The sequence below is a fragment of the Miniopterus schreibersii genome (assembly GCF_964146895.1).
Source record: "Miniopterus schreibersii genome assembly, chromosome: 18".
NCBI classification, from domain to species: Eukaryota; Metazoa; Chordata; class Mammalia; order Chiroptera; family Miniopteridae; genus Miniopterus; species Miniopterus schreibersii.
In genome coordinates this window covers 34,182,695-34,210,596 of record NC_138121.1, presented here as the reverse complement: position 1 = coordinate 34,210,596, position 27,902 = coordinate 34,182,695, and the positions used below count along the sequence as shown (strand labels likewise).

At 43.0% G+C, this 27,902-nt stretch overlaps 1 protein-coding gene across 1 annotated transcript in view; it reads left to right on the top strand.

Annotated features, from left to right (window-relative positions):
* Positions 1–27,902, top strand: part of FTO (FTO alpha-ketoglutarate dependent dioxygenase) — a 317,340-nt gene that overhangs the window by 66,781 nt on the left and 222,657 nt on the right. The window contains exon 2 of the mRNA XM_081118969.1: positions 19,652–19,729. Within this exon, the coding sequence (XP_080975095.1) occupies positions 19,652–19,729 (78 nt within the window). The remainder of the gene's footprint in view (positions 1–19,651; positions 19,730–27,902) is intronic.

The window sequence follows — 27,902 nt, the reverse complement described above, 5'->3', positions numbered from 1 at the left end:
GGGCTCAGTTCAGTTACCTCTGTCACGGTGCGTGGAGCAGAGTGGGGAGAAGTGGGGAGAGGTTGTGGTTTCTGAGGAACTGTCAAAGAGGTTAGGGTTGGTCAGCAAAGTTTGTTCCTGATGGGAGTGGCGCGTGTTAAGCAGCCTTTGGACAGCACTGAGCTCTAAACACCTGCGTTAGAGCTATGATTTTTGACATTATTGTAGACTATGTATTACTTTCATGTGTGTGACCGGTTTTAATAGATTTCATTCATTAGTAACTTGATTGGTTTAATGAAAATATTCTTAAAAGACATATTGAAGCACAACAGTAACACTTGCTGGATCACGTCACTGCAGTGTTTTCGTTCATTAGAGACAGATTTGTCAAGTGCCGACTTTGTCCTGGGGGTCTAGTGATGAACCTGGCAGGGCGGCAGTGTGCAAAATAGATGCACAATAATTACTGAATGAAAGAAGAAAGGGAGATGTACTTGATCTCTGCTTTCAAGGAGCTTACAGTCTAGGGGAGAGACAGACAGAAAATAAGTACAAATAAATCAACAGAGTGTGTGCTAGAGAGTGACTGAGGTGAAGGTGCTGCTTTTGCTAGGATGACCAGGACTGGGCTGGTCTGGGAGTGGATCTGTGAGAAGGAGACAGTCTGGCAAAGCTGGGGCAGGGCAGGGGGAAGTACTACTTTAGGAACAGGGGGAAGACCTGCATGGCTGGAGAATGGTGAACGAGGGGAGATTCACTGACATGGAAGGATAGGCAGGAGCTGGATCATGATTAAGGGTTTGGATTTTATTCTGTGTGCAGTGGGAACAGATAGGTTTTAAGCAAGGATGATCTGATCTAGTTATTTTATTTTTCAATTAGTTTGCATTCCATATTCTATATTCATTTCAGGCGTACAGCACAAGTGTTAGACAATCCTGTACTTCACAAAGTGGTCCCCCTGATATTTCTAGTACCCACCTGGCCCCATACATCGTTATTACAATATTATTGACTGTATTTCCTATGCTGGACTTTACATCCCTGTGTGAACTTTAAAAAAGTTTGCTCTGACTGCTTTGGAGAACAGACCATAGTCAGGGGACTAGAGGAGGGTCAGGAGGAGGCTACTGGAGTGCGGCAGGCGAGAGATGACGGTAGCTTGCTTAGGGGGGTAGCAGAGGGGATGGAGAGAAGTGGATGGCTTTGGAATGTATTTTGGGATAGGAAAGATTGTTTAGAGGTCTCAGAGTTGCATTAGAAAGTTGATACTGTCCTGCCCCCCCCCCAACACTCTCCCTCTTATTTCACGATGAACCTTCTTTAAACAGTGTTTGTTGGATCGTGAGACTGTTTGCCACAGATGAGGAAACTGCTGTTCTTGCAACGTGGCGAGCTCTGGGAGAGGAGGAGGTGAGCCGTGTGCCCCAGGCACTGCTGCTGGGGTTCTGTGGTTCCAGGCATCTTGACAGTGCCGATTAGGGCAGAACAGCAACACCCCTGTGTACCTTTCGGCAGGTTAGAACATCGTAAAGATAGGATAGGAAAATTCAACTCTGGCTCTTGAGTGAAATAGGACTCAGAAGAGATTATCTGGGATCTAGTTTATGAGCTAATGCACTTTCTTATAAACACAGACATCAGTTATGCATTTCAAATGTGTGCTTTATTATTCTGGATTCCTTTTGGCTGTGGTGAGCTCAGTGATCCACTTGGACGGTCTCTGTTACTCTGAGGTTTAATAGGTAACAGTCAGAAACAGAGTGTGTGAACATGAAAGCAAACTGAAGTGCTAGTAGCGTGTGCTCTGAAACCATTAACCTAAGCCCCTTGTTCCCGACCTCCTGCTGGAATATACAGTGGCGGAGAGGCCTCGAGGGACTGGAGCACTTCTCTGTAGAAACGTCATCCTCCTAGACAGCAGGCACCTTCCGTTCCCAGGGTACCAGGCCACCTGCATGCCTTCTCTTAGTGGAAAATGGCACCAGTAATTGCTAGTTTATCTTGGTTTTGGTAGTTATAAAAATCACCCCCGACGTGACCCTAGGTGGTGGTCATCAGCTACCACACGTAGATAAGAAGACTAAGGGTTTGCCTGACATTAAACATTAAGTATAAATATGCCTGTTGGCCTAAGGAAAATAGGGCAACTATAATTAAAAAAAAAATTTTAACTTTCTTTTGTGTTAGGTTTCAGAGGAATTGTCAGTGGGAGATACCTGAGTGTTTGTTTCAAGTAGACTCGTATAGTTTCAGCAGATTAAATTTGAAACCTAACGTTGAACAGAAGGGGAATGACTTTTGGTTAGAGTGGAGGAGATTGATGCTATGTTGGCAGGCGAAATTTTTCTCTACACTTTTGAGGTCATCTCATTGGCAAGTCTGGTATACTTAACTCATCATGTAAACATCCTTCATCTTCGACTAGTCGGCGTGTCCCTCGTAGAGGAGGTGAGTCGAGTGAAATTATAGTTAAATCAAGCCAAAAAAATCTGACATCAGAGAGAAGGCCGACGAGCGTGGTTTCTGTAGTGAGCGGTGGAGGCTCAGAGCCGCCGAGGACACTGAATTACTCATTGCTGCGGGGCCGTGACCGAGCAGGTCCCGGGATGTGCTGGGCTGATTCCACGAGTGGATAATCCTCGGCCGGCTCCTCTTCCTGTCCCACCCAAGTCTCCCTCCTTCCCTGAGCCGTCCTTTGCGGGGATTCGGGACGCCTGGCTTCTGTTCAGGGGAGCAGGGTGGGGGCGACGATCAGCAGGAAGCGAGGTGGGCCCTGTTTCTTTCCCGGCACTGGACGCTTCCTCGGCGTTTATGGGCTGAGCACTGCATCGGGGGTAAACCGCGCGGATTCCCGGGTTTGGGAAATTACCACTGGATGGGGCTTCTTCCGATTTAATCCGTAACTAAAGCTTTGAGTTCCTTCTCTTTCCTCCTTGCTGTTCCTTTACTCTTGACCTCCTGTCCTTTCCACCTCTTTGGCTACGTGCTGTTTTGCTTTTGACTCAAAATTGACCTCGTTCATGCTCGACCTCTGTCCCCATTTCCCTGTCTCCTTGGAAAAGACTGGATGCGGATGCTGCTTTAGTCTCGTGGGGCAGTTACCTCCTGGGAGGAGGAGGTCCTGGGCGTGTGTCTCACTCGGCCGTGCACCGTGCTGTATCAGTAAGTGTGCAAACGCGTTGTAATTATTGTATTTTCCCATTCAAGCATATTGTGTCTGTAATAAGAACCAGGTGTTTGAATAAATTAATCACATGCCAGATTTCATTTTGGAAATGAAATATTGTAGTTTAAGACTAGCACATTTGGAAAGCTGTGATATGCTGCAGTGATGAAAGCTTTGTAAAATTCGTTACGGCCGTCCACCTTACCACTATACGTGGTTACCCGTGCTTAGTGTATGTGTGTGTTTGTGTATGCTCATTTACGTACATGCAGATATACGAGTGTATACATGCTCACTGGCATACACACAGATGTAAAGAGACTCTCCGAGCAAGGACTGTGAGCGCCACATTTTAGCCTGAGTTGAATTTTACGGGTGAGAGAGACCCTGGAAATGGAGCCGTTGGCATAGCCTCGTGTATAATCTAACTAGCGAGCAGAGCTGAGACGCCTGCAACATGAGCTCCAGGTCTGCAACGTACTCCGAGAACACAGGCGAAAGCATCGTTTTCCCCCTAATGAGCTAGGCGTGTGTTTGCAAAGAGCTGTTGTGGAGCCCCAGGACTCTGTGGTTTAAACTTGATCTGGAAGATTCCTCTGCGCCCTCAGCCTAGAAAAGCGTGATAGAGCCCTTGGAATCCGATGACGGCTTCCTGACTCTGAAGCGAGGGACGGCGCTCACTGCTGATCAGGCATCGTTAACATTCTTTCTGGTCTAATTCCATGATGCCAGAAAATCATACGTGGCCACTGTCTTTGGAAAACAGAATGTGGCCTCAGACACGTAGGGTCATATGCATTGTGGAACTCATGGCAACTGCATATGTGTAATTTTGGTCTTTTCTCCCCAGACTTTCTGAACATTTAGATTTCTTTCAGATTTTTTTTTTTTTTTTTTTGCTTTTTGACCTTCACACATGCTGGTAATAGTGTCTGGAATGCATTTTTTTTAAAAAACCACACAACTGTGGTAAAATACACATAACATACAATTTACCATCTTAACCATTTTAAGTGTACATTTCAGTGGCAGCAAGTACACTCATATTGTCACGCCACTCACGCCACATCCATCTCCAGGACTTTTTAACTCCAAACAGACTCTGACCCCATTAAACGATAACTCCCCATGCCTCCCCCTTTCCAGCCCCTGGCAACTACCATCTACTTTTTGTCTTTATAAATTGGACTATACTTGGCCCCTCATATAAGTGTAATCAAACAGCATTTGTTCTTTGATGACTGGCTAATTTCACTTAGAATAGTGTTCTAGTATGTGTCATCATTTCCTTTTTAAGATGATTAATATTCTGTTGTGTGAATGTACCATATTTTGTTAATCCATCCACCTGCTGATGGACACCTGGGTTGCTTCCATCTTTTGGCTGTTCTGAATAATGCTGATATCTCCTTGAGATCCACCTTTCAAGGCTTTTGGGTTTATATACAGACATGGAATTGCTGGATAATATGGTAATTCAATTCTGTTTTCCGTAGTGGCTGCCCCATTTTACATTCTTATCAATAGTATACAGGGTTCTACCTTCTCCACATCGTTGCCAACACTTGTTACTTTTTTCCCTTTCTTCCCTTTTTTTGGTAATAGCCCTCCTAATGGTTGTGTGACAGTATCTCTCTAACACTTTGACCACCTCTCCCTCCGTCTGGCTGACACCCACCTACTGATGCTTCAGTTCTCAGCTCAGATGCCACGTCTTCTGGAAAGCCTTCCACAAGGGCTCCCTATCCTGTTTTTTTTAAGTCAGGAGCTATAGTAAGTACCACTCTTTGCTTCCCGTGTCATAGAACTTCCTGTGTTTGAGTACAGCTTGTTTGACGTGTCTGACACTTCTACTGCAGGCTGAGTTCCACCAACGCAGGGATATCTGAATTGATCCCTGTTGTGTCCTTAGGACCTGGCTCTCAGCAGGCACAGTCACTGGAATGTGCACCTTTAGGTTTAAACAAACTCCCCCAAATAAAATGAACAAGCAGAACAGAAACAGACTCATAGATACCGAGAACTTTTTGTTGGTTGCCAGATGGGAGGGGTGTTGGGGGATAGGTGAAAAGGCGAAGGGATTAAGAAGTACAAGTTGGCTGTTACAGAACAGTTGTGGGGGTGTAAAGTACAGCACAGGGAATAGAATTGGTAATATTCTAATAACTAGCATGGTGCTGGGTGGGTGCAGTATTTATTGGGGTGATCACGTATTAAGTTATGTATTGTCTGGTCACTGGGGTGTACACCTGAAACTAATGTAATGATGTATGTCAACTGTAATTGAAAACAGAAAATGATTTTTAAAGACCCTCCCAATGGGCTATACTGCAAAGTCTGGGCTTTACAGATAAAAATGTGACTTTAACTCCCAGCTCTGACATTTACTAGCTCTAGGATCTTTTTTTTAAATTCTCACCAGAGGATATTTCTTCCATTGCTTTTCAGAGAGCGTGGGAGGGAAGGAGAGAGGGAGAAAGAGAGAGAAAGGGGGGGAGAAAAAGAGAAACATAGATGTGAGAGAGACACATCAGTTGGTTGAGTGAGTGAGAGAGAGAAATAGTGTGAGAGAGACACATCGGATTGTTTGCCTCCCCTCATGTGCCCCGACCGGGGCCGGGGATCGAACCCGTAACCGAGGTATGTGCCCTTGGCTGGGATCGAACCCGGGACCCTTCAGTCTGCAGGCCGACGCTCTAACCTCTGAGCCATACTGGCCAGGGTGTAGCTTCGGCATCTTGAGCCAGGTATTTTGTCTAAGTCTCAGTTTTCACTTCATTAAAATGGGGAATAATGATGTCTGCCTTATCCCCCTAAGGTTTCGGAAGGACTGAAAGCCTGCGGATGAGAGGGCCTCTGCCAGCCGTCAGCACGAATGAAGTGCGTGGGGAGAAGCTGGGGAACGGGACTCCGGCGATGACATTAATTTAAGATTCAAAGCAGGAGAAACAGACTTCAGGAGGGGGGAAAGGAAAATGTTAACGCTGATTCTGGGCTTCTTGAGTCTCAGGTGATGGTGGGACTTAGATGCAATAAGTATCCTGGAGACCGTTCCCAAGGTGGGCTTGGGCTGAGATGAGGGATTGAGGGCTGTCGGTCAGGAACTCATTCTGTCGGTCAGGAACTCACTGTGAGATCCCCTAAAGGAAGGGAAGGGCATCGCCTAAAGCTGAAGGGGCGGAAGGGTGGGGAGTGTCTGCTCTTGAGGCCTGGGAAGAAAGACCAGACTCAGGGTGAGGAGGGGGAGCATAGGCCGGAGGCGAGAAAGGGGGAGCGTGTTAGAGAAACGGGGGCAGAGGATCCTGAGGCGGTGATACAGGTAACTGCCCAGGGCTTCCCCAGCAACCCAGGGGTGATGCTGCCTTTTGGCAAGTAGAGTCGGTCATTGACTTTGAGAATTGTTTGAGTCCAATGGCAGTGGTAGAAGCCAGATCATAGTAGGGGGCTGGGCAAAAAGACGTAGGAATTCTGCGCATTTATCTTACGCTGTTCTTCAGGATGTTTGGTAGGGAAAGAAAGGACCCAGTGGGATGGTAGGAGCTAGAGTGGGAAGGAAGACCCAAGGAAACATTAAATAGTGAATCAGTTAGTTACTCTTAAGGTAGCACGATCATTTTTTAAAAATTTATCTTTATTGTTGAAAGTATTAGAGGTGCCCCCCTCTTTCCCCCATTGACCCCTCTACCCCACTGGCATGGTTATTTTTAAAGTCTGAGATAACATAAACGTGAAGCATGAAGCAAACAGTCCTACGGAGAGAAGAGGCTGCTCGATGATGTAAAATAGAACCGTGACCACTGGCTCAGGACCCCAAGGAAGGCAGGGGGGCATGGGGCCACGAGGACAGACCATCGTCAGGCTTTGCAGTCTATTTAAAAACTTTTATTAGCACCTATACTGAAGTAAAGTGTTTGTACTCTTACACAGTGTTTGGTTTGTAACAGGAATTGCAGGCACATTTGTCTCTTTACCATTTAGCTTAATCTTCACAACAGTCCTGTGAGGCAGGTATGATGCCTGCATCTATTTTAAAGATCAGGAAACCGAGACACAGGGAAGTTAAGCAACTTAACCAAGGCTACACAGCTAGTAATTAGCAGAGGCGGAATTTGAACCTATAAAGTCTGATTCCGGAGCTGATGCTCTTACCGTTATTTTAGGCTACGCTGTCTCGCCGTTTTTCTTGTAGTTGGAGGCCACTTAGAGAGAGAGCTACAATCCATAGTTAAAATAGGAAGAGCTAAGAGGAAAGCCTGGTCCTCTGGTTATTACATCTCAGATTGGAGTGCTGTATTTTTCAGCATAATGAAATTATACACGTGATGGCTCGGTTCGGTTGCAAGCCTCGGTGTATTTGAAGAATAATAAATTTATTAGAATTATTACTCACTTTTTATCAGACAAACCGGCACGTATAATTTTTCACTGGTGATTTAATTAGAAGAGGGAACGTGAGAACATAAAATGCACATATTGAAATAAGATTAAACACCTGCTGATGAAGCTGTGGAGTTTCATGTGATGCCTCAATCAAGAAATTGTGATAATAAAGTGTGTGTATTGACTTTCAGGAATCCTGCAGATGAATAAATGAAAACAAAAAGAAATACCTACTTTGTATTATAAACCTCTAAATTAGTTTTTAAATAACATTCTTCCAGGCATTTTTCTTTAACTTTCATTACGACTAGGCAAAACTAATAGCTGAGATAGCTGTGTCAGCCACGAAGGGATTTTTGTTGTTTTCAAAGTAACATGTCATGCCTCGTATAATTCAGTTGTGGCTACACAAGGGGGGTACTTAATGTCTGATTATGCAGCTCCTGCTGGGGAAGCAGCAGAGAGCCAGAGAGGGCCAGTAGAGAGCAGAGGATTATTAAATGGACAGTCACTGAGGTCACTTGCTGATGTCATTACTGCCACATGTACATCTGCTTTCCCATGGCAGGTCTCCTGATCATGGTTTAACTGTTAGAGCTTCGTAAAATGACAAAGGAGTCAGAGATGCTTCTGGTGTCAAGTGCTGTTATTTCCCATCGGCCTGCGAGCGCAAGAGTGTTTGGTTTGATCGCGCTGATGCTAAGCTGAACAAGACATGGGGTGAAATCGCAAGGAGCTCTGTCCTCTGACCTCCCAGTAGATCGCTGAGGTATAAAATTACAAGGTAGATCGTTCCCTGGAGGTTGAAGTATGACTGGGAAAGTTTGACTCTCATCTAAACAGGTGCGGCCAAGAGAGCTCTTTCTCCTCTTGGAAATGTAAGGGGTGTGTTATTAGATCCCTGGATCCAGGATATAGGTACAGGGGCACTGGAGGAGTTTTAATTAATCTGTTATCTCTCTTTTATGGGTTGGAGTGGTGCTGCCCTTGTATCCATTTACAATATCACGGGCAGCTTTATGACTGAAGAGGAATCTTGGGTAAGATATTATCTCTGTTCTTAGTCAAATACTTGGAGGTGGCTCAAGGAAATTCCAGTTTACAAGGCAGTTGCTTCAAATGAGGTCCAAAGAAGTTAGAATTGTTCCAAGTCATTATCCCTGAGTAAAGAATCCAACATTTCATTTTGTTAAAGGTACTTATTGCTTTGGTGTTGATATTACAGTCTTCAAATGTGGAAACTGCCCTTCCCCCAAAGTGTCAGTCCTTTCCGCAGTCCGCCCTTTGCCTTTATTTCTTGTTAGATCCTGTCCAGCTGGTTTCCATCATAGACTTTTCTCTCCTTAGGAAACTTCCTTTTCCTTTTGAAACTTGGACTACACCTTCAACGTTGATGATTGTAGGTGGGAACTCAGTATCAAGTTGGTGAGACAAATCGCTTTTGATATTCAGATTATTATATGGAGAGCTAAAGTATGTATTTTGTACCTGTGGTTTTACTTATGTAAAAAAGATTGCCCTTGGAAGAGTAATCTGTGAGGTCATGGAATGCCATGGCTAACCAGGGAATACCTGGGAAAGTATGAATTACAGGGAAAGGCGCTATCTTAGGGAGGGCGTGCTGTACGTGCTGGAAAAGTTCACGTTAGAGCTTGACGCAAGAGCAGTGAACGCCACTAGGAATGAACTAATTTGTTGGGAAGTTGCTTATAATAAAAGAATGAAAGCTAAATGGAGAGCATTCTCTGCCACTTGCATAAAACCCAGATTCATTGTCTTTACGTGGAGGCAAAGTGTAGGTTCTTAGATTTAAACGGGGGAAGAATACCCCAGCTGAAACGCGGACAGACACAGGAGCAGGAGTTTCACAGAAGAGCTACTGCTGACGGCAGTTAACATATGGAAAGTTACTCCAGACACGATTAACAAAGAAGCGTAGATTAGAGTGAACTTGTTTATTTTATCTATCAACTTGCCAAAGATTTAAAAGTTTGATAATCACTGGTGTGTGAGTAGATGAAGAAATGGGCATTGTCTGTTGATGGGCAGGGAGTGGATACGGTTCTCCTGGAGGGCAGTTTCACAATATGAATCAATAGTCCTCACGGAGCTTCCTTTTGACCTAGTGAACCTCTTGCTAAGAGGTTTTATCACGAAGAAATCATCCGTGCCTTCTTATCAGAGGGGAAGCTCACAGTTTGTGTATGCCTTCTTCTCCAACATATTAGAAGAATAAAAGATAAAAAGAGAGTCACACCTAGGCTGACAGACAGGACATCGTTGTGGACTGAAAAGGGGAGCAAGGTGAAAGGATGAGCTGGGTTGAAATCATGGCCCCGCAAAACAAAAGGTAGCAGTGGGGCATTAGGTCCTATGGGTTAATAGGGACTGTTTCCCACTGGAGATGGGACAGAACTAGGCTAACTGTGTGAAGCCAGAGGTGGAGGGTGAAGCTGTGCTTCTCATAAAAGGGTACTGAGAAAAGACCACCAGGTTGGGGAAATAGCTTATATGGAGATATGGGTCTTGAGGGGCTGGATGAGGTAGGTAAATCTCCAAGAACAGAAACTGAATTAGGCTGATTGATTGTGGAGTAATGGGGGAGAGACTGTGATGCTCCGAATCACCATTTAATGAGGCTCAGTCCAGGACTGGTGGTGGAGGCAGCTGCTGAACCACTATGGAGGAAAAGCCAGCCCAGTGTAGATGGGGAGAGGAGGGGGGAAAAAAGCAAAGACAAAAAAGTCCTCCACTCAGAATGAGTCTTCAAAACAAAATACTAAAGTGCTTGGAAGAAAATAAATGCTAGTAAAGATAGATAACAGAATCAAGAATGAGAACAAAGGATGATTCTAGATGAGATTCATTTTATAGAGAAGTCAGTCAAAGATTAAAATAAGCAGGTTTGGGAAAGAAAAGGCATCACACTGATAAAAATGAGATTTTAAAATGCTCCAAAATATGCAGAAAATGGAAAAGGAACAGCTAGCTATACTTGAAAAAAAGGGCCATTCACAAATTTTGGAAATTAAATATTTAGTCATAGAAATAATAAACTCAATAGATGGGATGAACTTTAGACCTGACACAATTAAAAAGAGAATTGGTGAATTGGAAGAGTACTGAGGAATTATCCCGAATGTAGCATAAAAAGTCAAAAGATTAAAAAAAGAGGAGAGAGAGAACATTTGAGAGACATGGAGGATAGATTGAGAGCATCCAACATATGTCTAATAGGAGTTCCAACAAAAGAGAATGAAGGTCCTGATAGCGCAGAAAAATTTGAAGAGCTAAGAGTTGAAATTTTTCCTTATTTAAAAAAGACATGAGTCCTCAAATACTTTGAGTAGTACCATCATGTTGGTGCTGTAGACTATAGGGATATAAAGAAAAAATTCTTAAGATACTTAAGATATAACAATGCAGATTCTCTGTAAGAGAAAGATTCTTATTACTAACAACAGATGTTAGAAGACAGGGGAATAAAATTTTCAAAGTGCTAAGGGAAGGTTACAGTCCATTTTAATTTTTAAAACCCAGGTAGTCTGATTCAGGAGTAAGGAAGAACTATAGATATTTTCAGTGATTAAAAAAGAGTAGGAGAATGACCATGTTGTAATTTAGTAAGAAGAAAAGTGAACCCAGAGTGAAGGTTTTTATTACAAGAAACAAGGATGAGCATAGAAATTGATTAAATACATTGGAAAATTCACTTAATTATTAGTTTAAAGTACTTTTTTTTTTTTTTAAATTAATACAAAACTCAAACTCTAGATAGCAGTAACTGATGTGAGAAGGAGCAGGTAAGCCATGTGTGATATAATATTAGGGACTCAAAAGAACACATACTATTGGTATTACTGGTTTCTAAGAACAGTAAGAAAATATGATACATTTGAGAACTAACGTAGATGAAATGGAGACATATCTAGAAGAATATCTATTAAATAGCCTTAAGAAGTAGTAAAAAGTCCAACTAAAGCAATGAAAGAAACTGAATGACAATCAGAAGTCTATGCCCTAAAGGACAAGAGGTCCAGTTTTGCAGGCAAGATATACCATATTTAGGTAATTCTCACTTTCCCCATTCCCTGATCCTAGAACAATTTTATTGGTACAGTTGACATACCATAAACTGTACATCTTTAAATGGTACAACTTGTTAAGTTTTGACATGTGTATGTACTTGTTAAACCACCATCAAAATCAAGGCATCTCCCATTTTTATTACACCAGGTGGTTTCTTTGTACCTGTTAGTAATACTTCCATCTTCCTCCAACCCTAGCCCCAGGCAACCACTAATTGCCATTTGTCACTATTGATTAATTTGCATTTTCTATGATTTTGCATGTGTGAAATAAAACAGTATTCACTCTTTGTTTTGGCCTGGCCTCTTTCACTCAGCATAGTGTTTTTGAAATTCATTCATGTTGTATGTATATCTGTAATTCATTCCTTTTTATTGCTGAGTAGTGACGTTTTGTGTTGCTGTACCACAACCCCCCCCCCCCCCCATATACTACATATTTCTTTTCTATTCATTTGATGGGCATTTGAGTTGTTTCCAGTTGTTAGCAATCACAGATACAGCTGCTGTGAACATTTATATACACGTTTTTGTATGGATATAAGCTGTCATGGTTGTAGGTATATGTCTTACTTTTTTGAGAAACTGGCAGATTGTCTTCTAGAGTGGTTGTACCATTTTATTTTCAGAGAGCAGTGTTTAAGAGTTCTAGCTTTGAGAGTTTTGAGAATAGAAGTTCTTGAATTTGATGACATGTATCACTTGTTTTACTTTTATGGATTGTGTTTTTGGTTTCAAATCTAAGAAAACCTTGCCTTGCCTAACCTAAAGACTCAAAGAATTTCCTCTTCTACTAGTGTTATAGTTTAGCTTTTATATTTATGTTTATTTTTAGGTTTTACATTGATATATTTATTCATTTAAAGTTAACTTTTTATATATAGTACAAGATGTGGATTAAATTAAAAATACAGATATCTAATTCTTCAAGTAGTATTTGTTGAAAGGAATTTTTTTTCTCCACTGAATTAACTTTGAATGTTTGTCAAAAATCAATTGACCACAAATAGGTGGGTCTATTTTTTTTATTCTATTTTATTTATTTATGTATTAGTCTACTTTTATGCCACTACCCATACTGTCTTGATTTCTGTGGTTTTATAATAAGTCTTGACTTTAGAGTGAAGTCCTTCAACTTTGTTCTTCTTTTGCAAAGTTGTTTGTCCATTTTAGGTCTTGGCATTTCTGTGTGAATTTTAGTAGTGTGCCAGTCTTTACAAAAATGTCTGCAGGGGCCTGGGATTGGGACTGCATCTATTTGGGAACAATTTGACATTGAGTGTTCAGATCCATGAACATAATATATCTCTCCATTTACTTAGAACTTCTGTAATTTCTCTCAGGAATGTTTATGAGGATTTAAAAAAATATAAATCTAGCCCGACCGGGCGTGGCTCAGCGGCTGAGCATCGACCTAGGATCTAGGTGATCAGGGTTTGATTCCCGGTCAGGGCACATGCCCAGGTTGTAGGCTCGATCCCCAGTCGGAGGCGTGCAGGAGGCAGCCGATCAATGACTCTCTCATCATTGATATTTCTCTCTCTCTCTTTCTCCCTCTCCTCTCCTCTCTCTGGAATCAATAAAGATATATTTAAAAAAAATAAAAAAAAATAAAAAATATAAGTCTGGAAAATCTTTTGTCAGAATTATTCCTAAGTACTTTATAATTTTTGGTGTTATTGTTTATGGTATTCTTAAAAAGCTTTAATTTCAGATAGTAGCTAGTATGTAGAAATACTTGATTTTTGTATATTGATCTTGCAACCTTGCTGTCCTGTAGATTGAACCTTGCAACCTTGCTGAATGAACATATTAGTTCTAATAGCTTAAAAAATTTTTTTTTGTAGATCCTGTAGGATTTTCTGTACAGGTGCTTATGTCATATGCAAATAAAGACAGTGTCACCTATTCCATAATTTTCCCTAGTCTGGATGCCTTTCATTTCTTTTTTTGGTCATAGTGCACCGACTAAAACCTTTAGTAGACTCTTGAATAGAGGGGTGACAGCAGGCATCTTTGCCTTTTTCCTGATCATACAAGGAAATCATTGAGGCTTTCATCACTAGGGATGATGTTGGCTGTGTGGTTTTCATAGGCTCCTTTAGCAGGTTGAATTTCTCTAGTTTGCTGAGTGTGTTCAGCAGGACTGACGTTGGATATTGACTAATGCTCTTACTGCATCAGTTCAGATGAACACGTGTTTTTTTCTCTTAGCACGATGATATGAAAATTTATGTTGATTTTCAAATGTTAAACCACCCTGGCATTTCTGGGACAATACTCGTTTTGATGAGTTATCCTTTTTATGTGTTGTTGGGTTCAGTTTGCTAAAATTTTGTTAATAATTTGTGTATTCATATTCCCAAGGGGATAGTAGTCTGTAATTTTATTGTAATAATCCTCCTTGGTTTAGGGATTGCATGCTATTCATTTTCTGCATGAGTTTGTGTAGAATTGATATTATTTCTTTCTTAAATGTTTGGTAGAATTCAATAGTGAGTGTTTTGTGATTGGAGTTTTCTTTGTGGTAAGTTTTTAAGACACAAATTCAATTTCATTATTAGATACAGAGCTATTAGGGTTATCTTTTTCTTGAGGTAATTGGTGTCTTTCAAGGAGTTTTTCTGTCTTGTCCAAGTTCTAAAATTTGTTGGCATAAAATTCATAATACCCCCATACTGTCCTTTTAGTTGGTATGTTGAGACGTCAGTGTGTTTTTTCCATAGCAGTCTGGCTAGAGATTTTAAATATCACAAACTAGCTTCTGACTTCATTGATTTTCTTTTCTTCTTTCCATTTTATTGATTCCTACTCAGATCATTTATAATTTTCTTTTTAAAAATATATATATCTTTATTGATTTCAGAGAGAGGAAGGGAGAGGGAGAGAGAGAGAGAGAGAGACATCAATGATGAGAGAGTCATTGATCAGCTGCCTCCTGCGTGCCCCAGATTGGGGATCGAGCCCGCAACCTGGGCACGTGCCCTGATCAGGAATTGAACTGCAATCTCCTGGATCCTAGGTCAATGCTCAACTGCTGAGCCACGCCCAGCTAGGCTATAATTTTTTTTCATCTGCTTATTTTGGGTTTCATTTGCTCTTCTTTTTTCATTTTCTCCAGGTGGAAGCTGTGGTCATTTGTTTGAGATCACTTTTCTTTTTAATATAGGCATTAGTGTTATAAATTTCCCTGTAAATATTGCTGTAGCTGCAACCTAGAAACTTTTTAATGTTTATTTTAATTTTTATTCAATTTAAAACTTTCTAATTTCTTGTTTTGTTTCTCCTTTGACCAATGGGTTATTTAGAAACAGATCATTTAGTTTCCAAATACTTGGGGAGTTTCAAAATATATTTCTCTTATAGATATTCAATTTAATTTCATTTTGTTAGAGAACAACCCCCTGGGCTTTACTGAGATATAATTGACACATAGCATTTTATAAGTTTCAGGTGTAAAACCTGATGCTTCGATACATGTATGTATTGGGAAATGATTACTACAGTAGGCTTAGTTAACACCTTCGTCACCTCACACAGTTCGTTTGCTTTACTTCCTGTCTTGGGCCCGTGTCCCGCTTGCCTGCTGGAGCTGTGGAAATGGACCCAGTCCTCACGGAAGGGTCTGCAAATGCTCTTCCTGCCGGGTGGGAGATCCGAGGCTTTGCACCCTCTCTGGCTTTTCGTGTGGCATTTGTGAGCCGCTTGATGTATTCGACACGAGTGTGACAGCAAGGACGTGTGAGCAGAGCAGTGTGCTGCAGGGCCAGCTGTGTGGATTTGTCTACACTGCCCGAGGAGCCAGCTCGCACAGTCAAACATGAGTGCCTTCTGCCTCTGCGCTGGAGCGCCTTTCACGCTGTGTGTGTGCCAGCGGGTTGGCATTTGACTCAGAAATTGTCAGAGCTGTTTTCTTTCCCCCTCTTTACTCTGTAAGTCTGCGCTGGTTCCCCCCGCAATATTTCATTGTACATCACAAAAGTATGGGCTTTCTAAAACTAAGCCAAAAATCACGTCATCTTCATCTTTGTATTGCATTTCATGTTAACAATTAATGCGTAAAACATTCAAGTTGCTAGTAGGTAATGTGTTGAATAGGTAGTATGTTTGCTGAGCTCAAAATCGAAGCAATGTAAAATGGAATACTGTTTTGGATGGTCTTGTCCCACCCCTGTCCCCTCTAGTCTTTCCCACCTCCACCCCAAGATCACCGCTTGAACAGTTTGCCGCTGTCCTTTGTGTTTCTGTACGCAGACCAAGCGGGGGCTCTGCCCCTTGCCTTACACCCCAGTAAGCCCCGGAGGGCTTTCCCTCCTCTGCCGGGAGCCCCCTTGCCCTGGTCTCCTGTTGCTCTGTATTTGATCGCGCAGATGCACGTGGTTTATTTAACCATCCTCTGTGGACGGACACTGGATTGCTTCTCATCTTTTTGTTGAGTTACCGTATAATTCACATGCCATAAAATCCAGTCTTTTAAAGTGTCCACTTAAGTGGTTTTTAGTATGTTTCCAAGCTTTTGTTCTACAAATAGCAATCCAGTGAGTAAACTTGTGCCTACATTCTTCTGAGCACGGTACAGTATCTGTAGAAAAAATCCTCAGAAGTTGAATTTCTGGGGCAAGGGGAAACTGCACTTAAATTTTGATGGGAATTGTATGATTTTGTGCTCTGAGTATGAGAGGGCTGGTTTCACCATAGCTGTGCCCGAGTGACTTTGCCTTTTTATAAATCAACCTTGATTTTAAGAAACGTGTGATGTTCACGGACTACCAGTGTCATCTCCTGTTGATTCCTGATTGATTTCACCAAAGTAAATAGGACCAAAAGTTCTTTTTAAATGGATAACTGTTGTCATCTATAATTGACCTTGCTAATTACTTGGTAAAACTGGATGTTGATGCACAGAGCAGATTTCACCTGTGTGGTCTCAGGTCGAGTGAATTCCTGACCCCTGTTCTCTCTTGTCACATGGGTATAAAATGCTCGCAGTGTTAACATTCAGATTCCCAGGGGCAGGAGGCCATTTATATTCCGCTCTCTCTAGCGTAGGAACATTCTTGTAGAATTTGATCCTTTCAGTGCAGCCTTCCAAATTCTAATGTTTTATATCCATCTGATACATGGGCCTCCACTGAGCTGAGAAGTGGTTGTTTTCACAATACTTTGGCTGAAGTATTAATTATGCACAGACTTTCAACTTCCACTGGTGCTTGTTGGTCTATGGGACAGGCCTGTTGCTGTTCGATCGGATTAAGGTGTCGTATGTGATTCCTTATGGGTCTCCACCTTTGTGTTCCTTCTTATACACAGAGTAATTTCGTGGACTCTCCAGAAGAGATCTTACTTGTAAGGTGGAGGCATTTCAAGGTTGGAGGTCACATTTAATTATTCAAGGCTTTTAACAATGGGTTACAGTTTTTTAGGGAGCATTTAAATATTTTATCTACAAAAAGGACTGGTGAAGATTCATAGGAAAATGTAGGCTTTCTTGAGCTTGAAGTGAAAATTGAGGTACAGATTTTGATTAAGCCCATGATGGAGTGCAGAAATGTGCAAATAAAATTGTGGAAATATCATGAGTTCTTTCTGTGCTCCAAATAATGGCTAATGTTGAAGACAGATAAGCCACTTACCCGATGATTTATCTGCACGAATGGCTGGTGTTGGTAGTATCGGTCCTTCATAAAGGGAAACTGTAGTTTAACTGGTGAGCCATTCTTATTATAGAGGAAATACCTGCAGTCAAAGCAGAAAGCTTTCATTCAATAAGCAGACTGGGATACTGCATAAGAGTAGAATGTATTGTTTTGTCTCTCTTAGGTCAACTGGTGGCTGTATTTGTATTCCCCTTTTTCTGTATTTGCTGTGGATGATTGTACAAAAGACCCAGAAAGAGTTTGAGTTGTGCCCAAAGCTTGCTCTGGGCTGCTTTGTGATGGTTTTGTGGGGAGGCTGCTTTCCTAGGGTGGGGAGGCTAACACCCAGGGCTCCCATGTCTGCTTTAGCAGGTTGGTCACTACATAATGACATTGCTCCTTGAATGTCATTGAAGTGGGGGATAAATCCAGTTTGTGTTCACCGAGCAACCATACGCTGTGGAGCAGGGCTGCATTGACCCAGGGCGAGGAGTGCCGCTTTCTAATTCTTATAACCGTGCCTCAGCGGCCGGCAACAGCCTGACTACGCATTTTATTACAATTTCATTTGAAAATCAGTTGTTTCTGCCACTTCTGGTTTTTTTCATTCAGAAAATTTTTATGGTGTATAGATAATTTCTATGTGTATATGTGTCTGTGTAAACACACATACAGCATTTATATACCATGTACATACACACACCATATATATTTGAATATAAGGTCAGATATTCTTTGAAAAATAATCCCTTGGAAGGATGGTGTCACCCTATATGTGTTTGATTCTTTAGAAAGTACTTTGTAACACCTGGTCCCCTCTTACTTGGTTGAACAGTGTGGTACTGCAGGTTTGCCCCACTGTCCAAAAGAAGTGCGTTCCCATGAAACCTTTCATAAGAGGTGCTGAAAGGTGAAGAAGCGATTACATTAATTTATATGGAAACATTTTTGAGCATTCCCATACCCAAAAAATAACTGACCAAATCATACCAAATAATACACAAAACCCAAAATAACCCTAGCATATAGTGAAAGGGGGAATGATACGGTAAATACCTTAGCCTGTAGACAGTAGAAATAATGTAAGGACAGTGCAGTCACGTACTAAAAAGACTGATTTCTCCTTAAATAAAAGATAACAGGATGCCATGCTTTGCACAGCCATCAGTCCACTCAAGCAACAGACTTTCTGTGTTACCCATTACTGGGTGCCGTCTAAGGGACCACTTTGCTACCAGCAGAACCATTTGTCACTTTGGCAGCTTTCTAGATTCTTTCTCTCTGCATGTACATAGTACAGATGGTGGACACAGGCAAGCTCAAGGCACACACAAGGTCATTATTTTGTTCACCAACATCAAAATGCTCTCTACGTCCAGTTGTGTGCAGAGCATAACACCCTTCGACGACTCTTAGGCCTTTCCGGTACCCTGGGCACATCTTGCTGTCGGATGCAGAGTGAGTCGAGATAAAGCAAGGACGCTCACAGGAAGTTCAAGGCTAAGGCGGCCTGGTGCTGAGATGCCTAGTGTGGTTCCTGGGGAAGGAGGTAGACAGGCCACTTTCCCTGCAAAGCAGATGCTGAGCAATTTCACTTTTCTTTTATTTTATTTGGTAAAAGCAAAAACTCTCTTTGGGCCTGTTTTGGTTGGCGAAAACAGGTGCTAATGTAGGTCTTTGTGGCAGTGAAGTGATGTAATGTGAGCTTTTGGGAAGGGGGGAAGCCCGGATCCAGGAAGGCGCAGCGCCCTGAAACGGCTTCAGACAGTCTGAGCCATAGCTGCTTGAAAAGATTGCTTCATACAATTGGAAAGGCAAAGAAGCGAAGATGCTTAACATGGATTTAATAATTATTCTTGAGGTGAAAGATGAATTTTAAAAAGTAATCATGTAAGCGGATATGATACCGAATGAAAGTTTACAGGATGAGTAACCATTCCACACGTCCCGATGTTTGCACACGGGTACTTGTTGTTTGGTTGGGTATTTCCAGTGGTGGACCGTGGGAGGGCCCGAAAGCTGCCATGTCTCCGGAGGATTACACACAGGAAGACTTGCTCTGGAAAAATATCTGACGACTCAAAAGGAGACTCTAGTGATAAAAGGACCCTGATGTTAAAGATACGTGTCAGGAGTTCATTACACTGTTTTATGAAATGTAACAGTGAATAAAGTCATTATTTATGAATTAATGCTTTATGCAATATGTAATTTAAATGTGTGTTATTACATTACTACATTTTATAATTGGCATTTGATGAATTTCTGAAAGTTTAGACATTCAAGTTGGCTGAATTTTGGGGGGATTCTCTCTCTTGTTGGAAATATAAGGGATTGTCTTATATTTTGGGTCACTTTCTAGTCAGTCACCTGTACATATTATTATTTTTGAACAGAAGCTGAGGCTTCTTGAGGAGCTTGAAGACACTTGGCTTCCTTACCTGACCCCCAAAGATGATGAATTCTACCAGCAGGTAAGGCCTTTTCATACCTTTGTCAGTTACTAGTGGTTTGTTCTGATATACCTGAGCTTTTAACTGCAGTCTGGAGAGGTTAAATGAGAAGCGAATGGTCTGATGTGCCCGTCTTGTGACTCCTCATCACCCGCAGGCGATGTCACTTCCTTCACCACCTGCTTTCTGCTGTGAACTTGGTGCGTTAGTGCAGCGGCTGGTTTCTCCTACTTCCTTGCCTCTGCTCGTTGTTTCTTCTGCATAGAATATCCTGTTGCCAGATGGCTAACCCTTCGAGGCTTCACTGACACACCACCTCCCCTGTGAAAATTGTCTCGACTTACCTTCCCTACACGCAGAGCAGACTGCCCTTTCCTCTGTGCTACCCGAACCTTGCGAACACCTCTATTGTGCCTGTCACATTGTATTGCAGTTACAGGGTTCTGCGTCTCTCTCTCTCTCTCTCCCTGAATTAGTCAGCATTCTTTCAATTATAAGTGACAAAAACTCAGAGAAACTCATTATGGAAAAAAGGGAATTTATTGACTGACTTACCTGGGATGTCTAGGAGTAGCTGGCTGAATCCAGCTTCTCAAAACATGCCATCTGATCACTGTTTGCCTCTGTTTCTTGGCTGGGCTTTCCTCTGTGACTTCATGCTGGAGAGGCCTTCACCTGGTAGCACAGGAGGCTCTGACAGCCAGGGACATGTGGTATTAAGCACATGGGGTCTTAGAAGAAGGTCCTGATTTCTTTCTTCCTGGCTCTATTTGATCCTCCTGGTGTTGATCTCATTGGCCTTTCCAGAGTCATATGCTCATCTCTGAACCAGCCATTGTGTCCAGGGGAGTAAGGTGCCCTCGTCTGCCTGGCCCAGTCCACGTACCCACTCTTGAGGTGGGGTTGGAGTATGATTATTCCCACTCAAACTGCATGGACTCCGAGTCAGAGACCGATGGTTTTCCCAAACGAGAACCTGTTTCCTTCCGAAGGAGGAGGGGAGAGTATGCTGGGCAAGTGAGCAGCAGTGGTATATGTCTCCCCTCTCTTGCCTACTAGGATAGGAGCTCCTGGGGCTGAGAATTGGGCCACGTGACTTCGTGTCTGAAGCAGCCGGCATGCGCCTTTGTAGCTGATTCTCAGGACCGTGGCGGGGAGAGGAGGCAAGGAGCTTCTCCCCCTGGAATCCATGTCTCCTTTTCCAGGCCGCCGTCAGCTCTTGGACACTGTCTTTCATCTGCATTTTCATTAGACGCCCTCTCTCTTTTACCTGGTGGGCCCTTTCACGGCTGCGCTGGTTTTCTGCTTTGCCCCTCTTTCTTGCTTTCTTTTTTTTGAAAATATATCTTTATTGATTTCAGAGAGAGGAAGGGAGAGGGAGAGAGAGAGAGAGAGAAACATCAATGATGAGAGAGTCGTCATTGATCGGCTGCCTCCTGCACACCCCCGACTGGGGATTGAGCCTGCAGCCCAGGCAAGTACCCTGACTGGGAATCGAACCGCGATCTCCTGGATCCTAGGTCGATGCTCAACTGCTGAGCCACGCCCAGCTGGGCTCCCAGTTGCACTGTTTTCTCTTTTAATTTAGTTTTTCAATCCCGGTTTACATTCCATATTCTTTTGTATTAGTTTCGGTGTGCAGTGCATTTTCTAACCAAGGCATACCTCAGAGCGGGTCAGCCCCTGCTTCCAACCGCACCGTGGCTGTTCACTGCCGGGCCCCTGCACCTCCCATCTCGTTCACGCCTCCCACGCGGGGTGCTGACGGTACCTCCCACCAGCTGCGCACCTGCATTGTTTGGGCGTCCCTGCTGCGCCCTCGGCTGACGTGCCTCCTCCTTCCTTCCTTGATGAGCTTGTGTGGTGTCTGTAACAACTCATGTGCCACGTCCTGCAGGATGCTTCCCTGACACCCCTGCAGCCCAGGGAGTGGGCTCTGCTCTGCTCCCTGTTGCCTGTACCTGTAGTACTTCATGGGCACCTTTGTTAATACTTCTCTCAGTGTATCGTAATGATTTTATATATATATATATGTTTGTCTCCCTCATCCTCTGTACTATGTACAGTGCCTGACACCTAGTAGGTGCTCATTTAGTTTTCTTGAATGAATGTACACATTAGTTCATTTAAAAAGCAAGCTCTGTAATAATGTTTAGTATGACCTGAAGTTTGGTTTCACACACATGCAGTCCTCTCCAGGGAGGTGGTATCTGGAAAGATCTGCAGGATTTATACAGAAATGTTATCCCCCAGAATTGGTAGGGTTTTCTTTCTCCTATGAGCTTTTCTAGTTTTCCAGATGATCTTACATGACCATGTATTCTTTTGTAATCAGGAAAAAAATTAATTTTAGGGAGTACCCTTAAAGCAGGCAGACACAGAAAATGCAATGAATTCTTAAATCCTTACTAATATTTTCCCAGATACAAGCCTTCGGGTACGTGGTTACACACTCTGTTATAAAGTAACTGCCGAGCCATTTCAGCTTTTGTGTTGTGAATGTAGTACATGTAGAATCAAACACCAGAGGTTATCAGCCCATGGTGCTCCAACCAGCCATATACCGGGGATCAAAGGGAACCCAGATGCAAACAGAACAGCCATCAGGGCCTCTCTTGATCAAGGCTTCTTTCAGCTCTCCAAGACCCAGCAAACCTGATACCAGTCTCTAATCCCTGTAAGTGCACCTTGTAAGAAGGCTTAGTGCTTCAACAAAACCCCGGGAAAGTAAATCTGTTCTCTTAGAAGGTGAAGAGAAAATACTGTTTCATGACATGATACACAGAAAATTTAGACCTGCCATTGGGTCCCTTAAACAGGCTCTGGCCACAGGAATGCCCGTCCAGCTGCCAGTCATAAAAACAAGACTTGACGGTCTGTCTCCTGACCCTCGCAGTGTGGCTCTGCCATTTACACCTGCCCGCGGCATTTCCACAGGCTCATACCCAGCACCTGCTCTTCTTCGGGCTTGAGGTGCTTGAGGTGTGGACATGACCTCGCTGTTTGAGGAGCCAGGAGAGACTCATTACTTCTCTGAGCGGCAGAGCTGGAGTAAAAGCCCTTACTTCTCTGACCCTAAGGCCCACGCTCTTCTTGCTGAGCCTGTGTGCCTCCCAGCATACCATGCTCAGATTCAAAACACTCAGAGGAGTTTTTAGTTTCCTTTGGTAAGAACCGTAGAGCAAACAACGCAAAGCAGACAACAGCAAAGTCCAAGTCAGACAAGCAGAGAGAACCGCTCACTGTTGGTCTCCACGGAGCACAGGGACACGAGGAATGCGTGTCAGGAAACATACTCCAGAGAGGATGCCACTCTCTGCAGTCTCCCCCTTGCTTTCAGTTACTGTGTCCTCTCCCTGTGCCGGGTGGTCTGGCCCTGCTCTCAGTGCTTTACATGCATTTGCTCATTTAAATCTAACCACAACCTCCAAGACAGGTGTTATTAAAACCCCATTTTAGGGATGAGGAAACTGGGGCCCAGAGAGGTTTAAATGTTCAAGATTTATAAACGGGAAGTGTCAAGACCAGGATTTGAGCCCAGGCTGGCTGGCTGCGGGTCTGAACTCAGAACTGCAGTACTGCTTCCCCGTTTCTCTTGGTGCTCCTGGGACGTCTGTGCTTTTATCCAGTGAGTCCACAGCTCTGTCTCCATCCCTGCTCTCCCTCCTGACCTCCAGCACTCCCATTCCAGCTGTCCACCAGGCAGCTCTACCTGGAAGTTTTGCAGGTACATCTAACGCCACCTGATCTATAATAATTAATTACTTAATTTAAAAAATGTATTTAGCTCCCCCACTCTGTGCCAGGTAGTGTTTTCGGTACTAAAGACAAAGTTATAAAAAAACCAAAAGATTCCTGTCTTTTTTTAAAATTTTCATGTAGTTTTGCTAATTTACTGTTTTACTTAATATCTGGATATTTTTTAAAACGTATTTGAGAGAGAGAGAGAAACATCAGTTTGTTGATGCACTTATTTAGGCAGCATCAGTTGGTGCTTGTTTGTGCGCTGACTGGGCACTGAACCCAGAACCTTGGTGTGTTGGGAGACTCTCTACCAACTGAGCTACCTGGTCAGGACTGATTCCTGTCTTCTTTGAGCTTATTTCTGTGGGGCAGGGAGGGGGAAAGGGAGTAGAAATTAAAAAAAAGAGAGAAGTAAAAGAAAACACATGGAAAATAACTGTTAGAGGGCAAGTGGAGGTAACTACTGCGGGTAAGCGGGTAGGGAGTGCCGCTGGCTGGGGGCTACAAGTAGGGTGGATGCGGAAGGCCTGGAGGGGACATTCGAGCAGGGACCTCATGGAGGCGCGGGAACAAGCCGTGTGGGTACCTGCGGGAAGAGAGTGCCGGGCACAGGGAACAGCAAAGCCTTGAAGGTATGTTGAGGACAGACAGCCCCAAGGCCACGGCCCTGGAGCCGGGGGAAGGTGGGGACTGTGGAAGGAGATCAGACAGCAGTGGCCTGACGGTAGGAACTTTCCGTCTACGGTGAGAACGTTGGCTGTGACTCTGACAGACAGAGGACATGAGCGGGTTCTAAGCACGGGTGTCACAGGGTCTGCCTGACAGTTTGCCGAGGGTCCGTTTTACAGGAACCCAGCGTCCTTCCTCTCCCCCTGTGGCTTTTCCCTGGTCTTCACACGGAGGCCTCGCTGTCCCCAGCGTCCGCCCGTGGCTTGCACCCCTCCCTCGTGCTCTGGGCCCTGGCTCTGCCCCCTCTTCAGAACCCCCAGGTTACTTCCTCGTTTCCAGCTGCACCGACACCGTCTCAGGGTAGCCCCTCGGCTGTCACCTTCCACCCACGCGGTTCCATCCTTCTCATCAGTGTCCCGTGTGCCCTCGCCACTGCCGTGAGAAGTGTTCCTATAACATGTCTCACTGTCACTCCTTGCTTCGTGCATCTTGCTGGGTCTCTCTTGCCCCTAAGGTAAAGCCCAAGCCCCTCAGCGTGTCCTCTGAGGCCATTCACGGCCTCAAGCCGCCTCTCTGGTCCAGTCTCTGCCCATCGCCTAACACCATGTCCGGCCTCACACTCCCGTCTCACAGGCTTTGTTGCCACCTCAGCCCGCTGGGCCCTCTCATCCCTCATGGCCCTGTGCCTACGATTTCCTGCTCCCCTTACAGACCTTGCTTAATGCTACCTCCTCTGGGAAGACACCAGGAAATCCTGCTTGTTGACTTCCAGAAACAAGAAGGACCTGGCTACTTCTCACTTCCTCTGCGGCTGACACAGCAGCCGCAGCTCCCATCGTGTTTTCTCAAATGGTTGCGGTAGCTCCTGACTTCCACCCCTGCCCCGACCTTCAGTCTGTTTTTGTTTGTTTTTTTTCAAATATGTTTTTACTGATTTTAGAGAGAGAGGGAGGGAGAGGGGGAGAGAGAGAGAGATAGAAACATGGATGTGAGAGTGAAACATTGACAGGCTGCCTCCTGCACGCCCCCAACTAGGGATGGAGCCCGAAACTGGGGTATGTGCCCTGACCAGGAATCGAACCCACAACCTTTCGGTGCGCAGGAGGACGCCCAGCCAACTGAGCCACACCAGCAAGGGCTTCAATCTGCTTTAACACAGCATCTGTAGTGCTCTTTTTAAAACATAAGTCAGCTCGTGACTCTTTCTTGCTAGCTTTTAGGTAGCTTCCTGTCTTCTTCAGAGTAGAAGCCTAGGACCCCGCATTCACCTACACAGCTCCGCACACCTGGCTCCTGACCACGCTGTCACCTCTTTGCTGTTTCTCAGTCCCCTCCTCCCCTCTCCCGACTCCTCCCCTGTTCTTGCTCTTCCTGGAATAAACAGGGCACATTCCTGCCCCAAGGCCTTTGCACTCCGTGTCCTCTCCCTGCCCCCAGGTGTCTGCAGGGTTTATACTCTCATTTCCTGCTTCCTCTGTTCAGGTGTCACCTGATCAGAGGGCCTTCTGACCATCCTGTGTAAGGCAGTGAGTCACCTTCACCGTGGCTCTCCTATTGGACTTACTTGGCTTTATGTTTCTCCATAGCACTTAGTACAACTTGAAAGGCTATGTATTTTACTAAACAAACAAGCAAGTACTAAATAACTATTTTTTTACTATATATAGTATTTTACTATATATTTATATATTGTATATATAAACATGAGCTCCCGGAGAGCATATAGGAGGTCTCTCTCTGTCTTCCCAGTACCTAGCGCTTGGCATGTAGTATGTGCTCAATAAATCTGTATTTAATAAATGAAGGTTTTCCAGATCCCATTCCTAATTATTTATCTTCTGCTCCCAAAGCAGACATTCATACATCTACCGTGATAAGGCTTCCTCTAACTATTGGTTTATATTTGTCTATTCTGTTAAATATGAGATGCTATAAAACAGGGCCTAACTTGTTTTTATGATTGTACTTATGACACTTTAGACAGTGTCTGTTACATAGCAGATCTCCAGTAAGTTGTAAATAATTTGTAAAAAGAGCTATTGAATGAAGGAAGGAAGGAACATACATCTTTGTATCACTTTGTAGCAAACCACACATCATCACAAGACTCCAAGGCGGAATAAGGTCTAGCCCATTTGTCAGGGGATGGCTGGCAGGGCATATGCATTTTATAGTGAACATTATGTAGAAAATATGACAGGTATAGTACAAATTTCTATAGAGTGCAAAATATAAAGTGTTATCAGCAAAATCTATTAATAGCCAGATTAGAAATATACTCTCATAAAATCGGTGCATCCTAACACTTTTAAATGAAGGGCATTTCCCAAGTCACTTGAAGATTTACAATTTCATTTCACTCTACTGAAGTCAAGTTCCACTGGGCTTTGTTTTGGAGAGCCTCCTGGAGACTGCCTTCTTACTCATTTAACACCATGTCTGACTTCTCTGCATGATGAAATTCTTTCAGAAGTATTCCTTGATGGGAGAGGAAGGGGTAGAATTTTCACAGAATGCTTTAACATAGTGGAGCATAAAACCTATGCTCCAGAGAACCCAGAATGCCACATCTTTCAACCACCGGTAGAGGCCTGGCATGTTGGCAGTTTATATCTAAAGCACCTTTCCAAATGCCTATTAAACTATATAATCATCATTTATGTCATTTTGTAGATCTCAGGAAATATATTATGTGACCAGACAACTATTGATATAATTGCATGACTGTATACTCCCTGGAAAAACTTTAATGGGATTAAATGAGAAAATTTTTTTTAGCATATTTGGGAATCTGCCAACGGCTGTTCCAAATTATTGTGTGGTATCTGATGTTCTTCTACGTGTACCTGTCCAAAATGGAAAGTGAACTGGTTTGTTGGACAGAATTAATTAATATTAAATTACTTAATGTTCAGTTCTTTTCCAGACTTACTTGCTGTTCTCTTTAAAGAAAAATTTAACAAATTTTGGCACTTTATGTATCTGGCACTAATCTAATTACTTTATAAATAAATATTAAGAGAGGGCATTTAGGTTTGGGTTTTTTTTTTTTTTTCCTCTTGCATTTTTTTTTTGAGATAGTGACAGTATTAGCCAATTATTATTATTTGTATTTATTGTAATCAAATCAAAATTTCTTAGAGCATTGAATAATATTCTGTCAGTTTTTAATAGTATGAGAAGTTATTCTGAAACATTTTGAAAATTTAGGGGCATCAAAAACAATCTCCTGGCAAACAAAAGAAATGTCATGAAATTAAGAATTTTTGAATGCAATATTTGCCCTGATTTTTTGTTTTAAAAGGTATTTTACATTTATTTTTGTAAATTTGGAAAATAAACAGCTATCTAAAGAAGAAAATTGAAATTATGCCAAGTTCACTACCCAGAGATAAGCACCATAAACTTTTGGCCACATTTTTTTTCTAAATAGTTTTTTCTGTATTTACATATCTACATTTAAAAAATGAAAGTAGGATTCTGTTGCCTAATTATCTGGATACTAATTTCTTGTAGAGTAGTTTTTTTTTTAACTTACATTTTCATAAAACAGTATAAAAATTATTCTAGCGTGTGTTACTTTAGCACTTCATCACGTGAATGATGTACCATTTCACTTCTAATCCGCTGTTGGACGTTTTGGTGTTCAGTTTTTGATCATAAAATGCAATATGATGAATATCCTTATAATCTTGATAAATTTCTCTATTACCCTATGATAAACTCTTAGAAGTAGAACAACTAGATGAAAAGATATGAGCCCTGACTGGTGTGGCTCAGT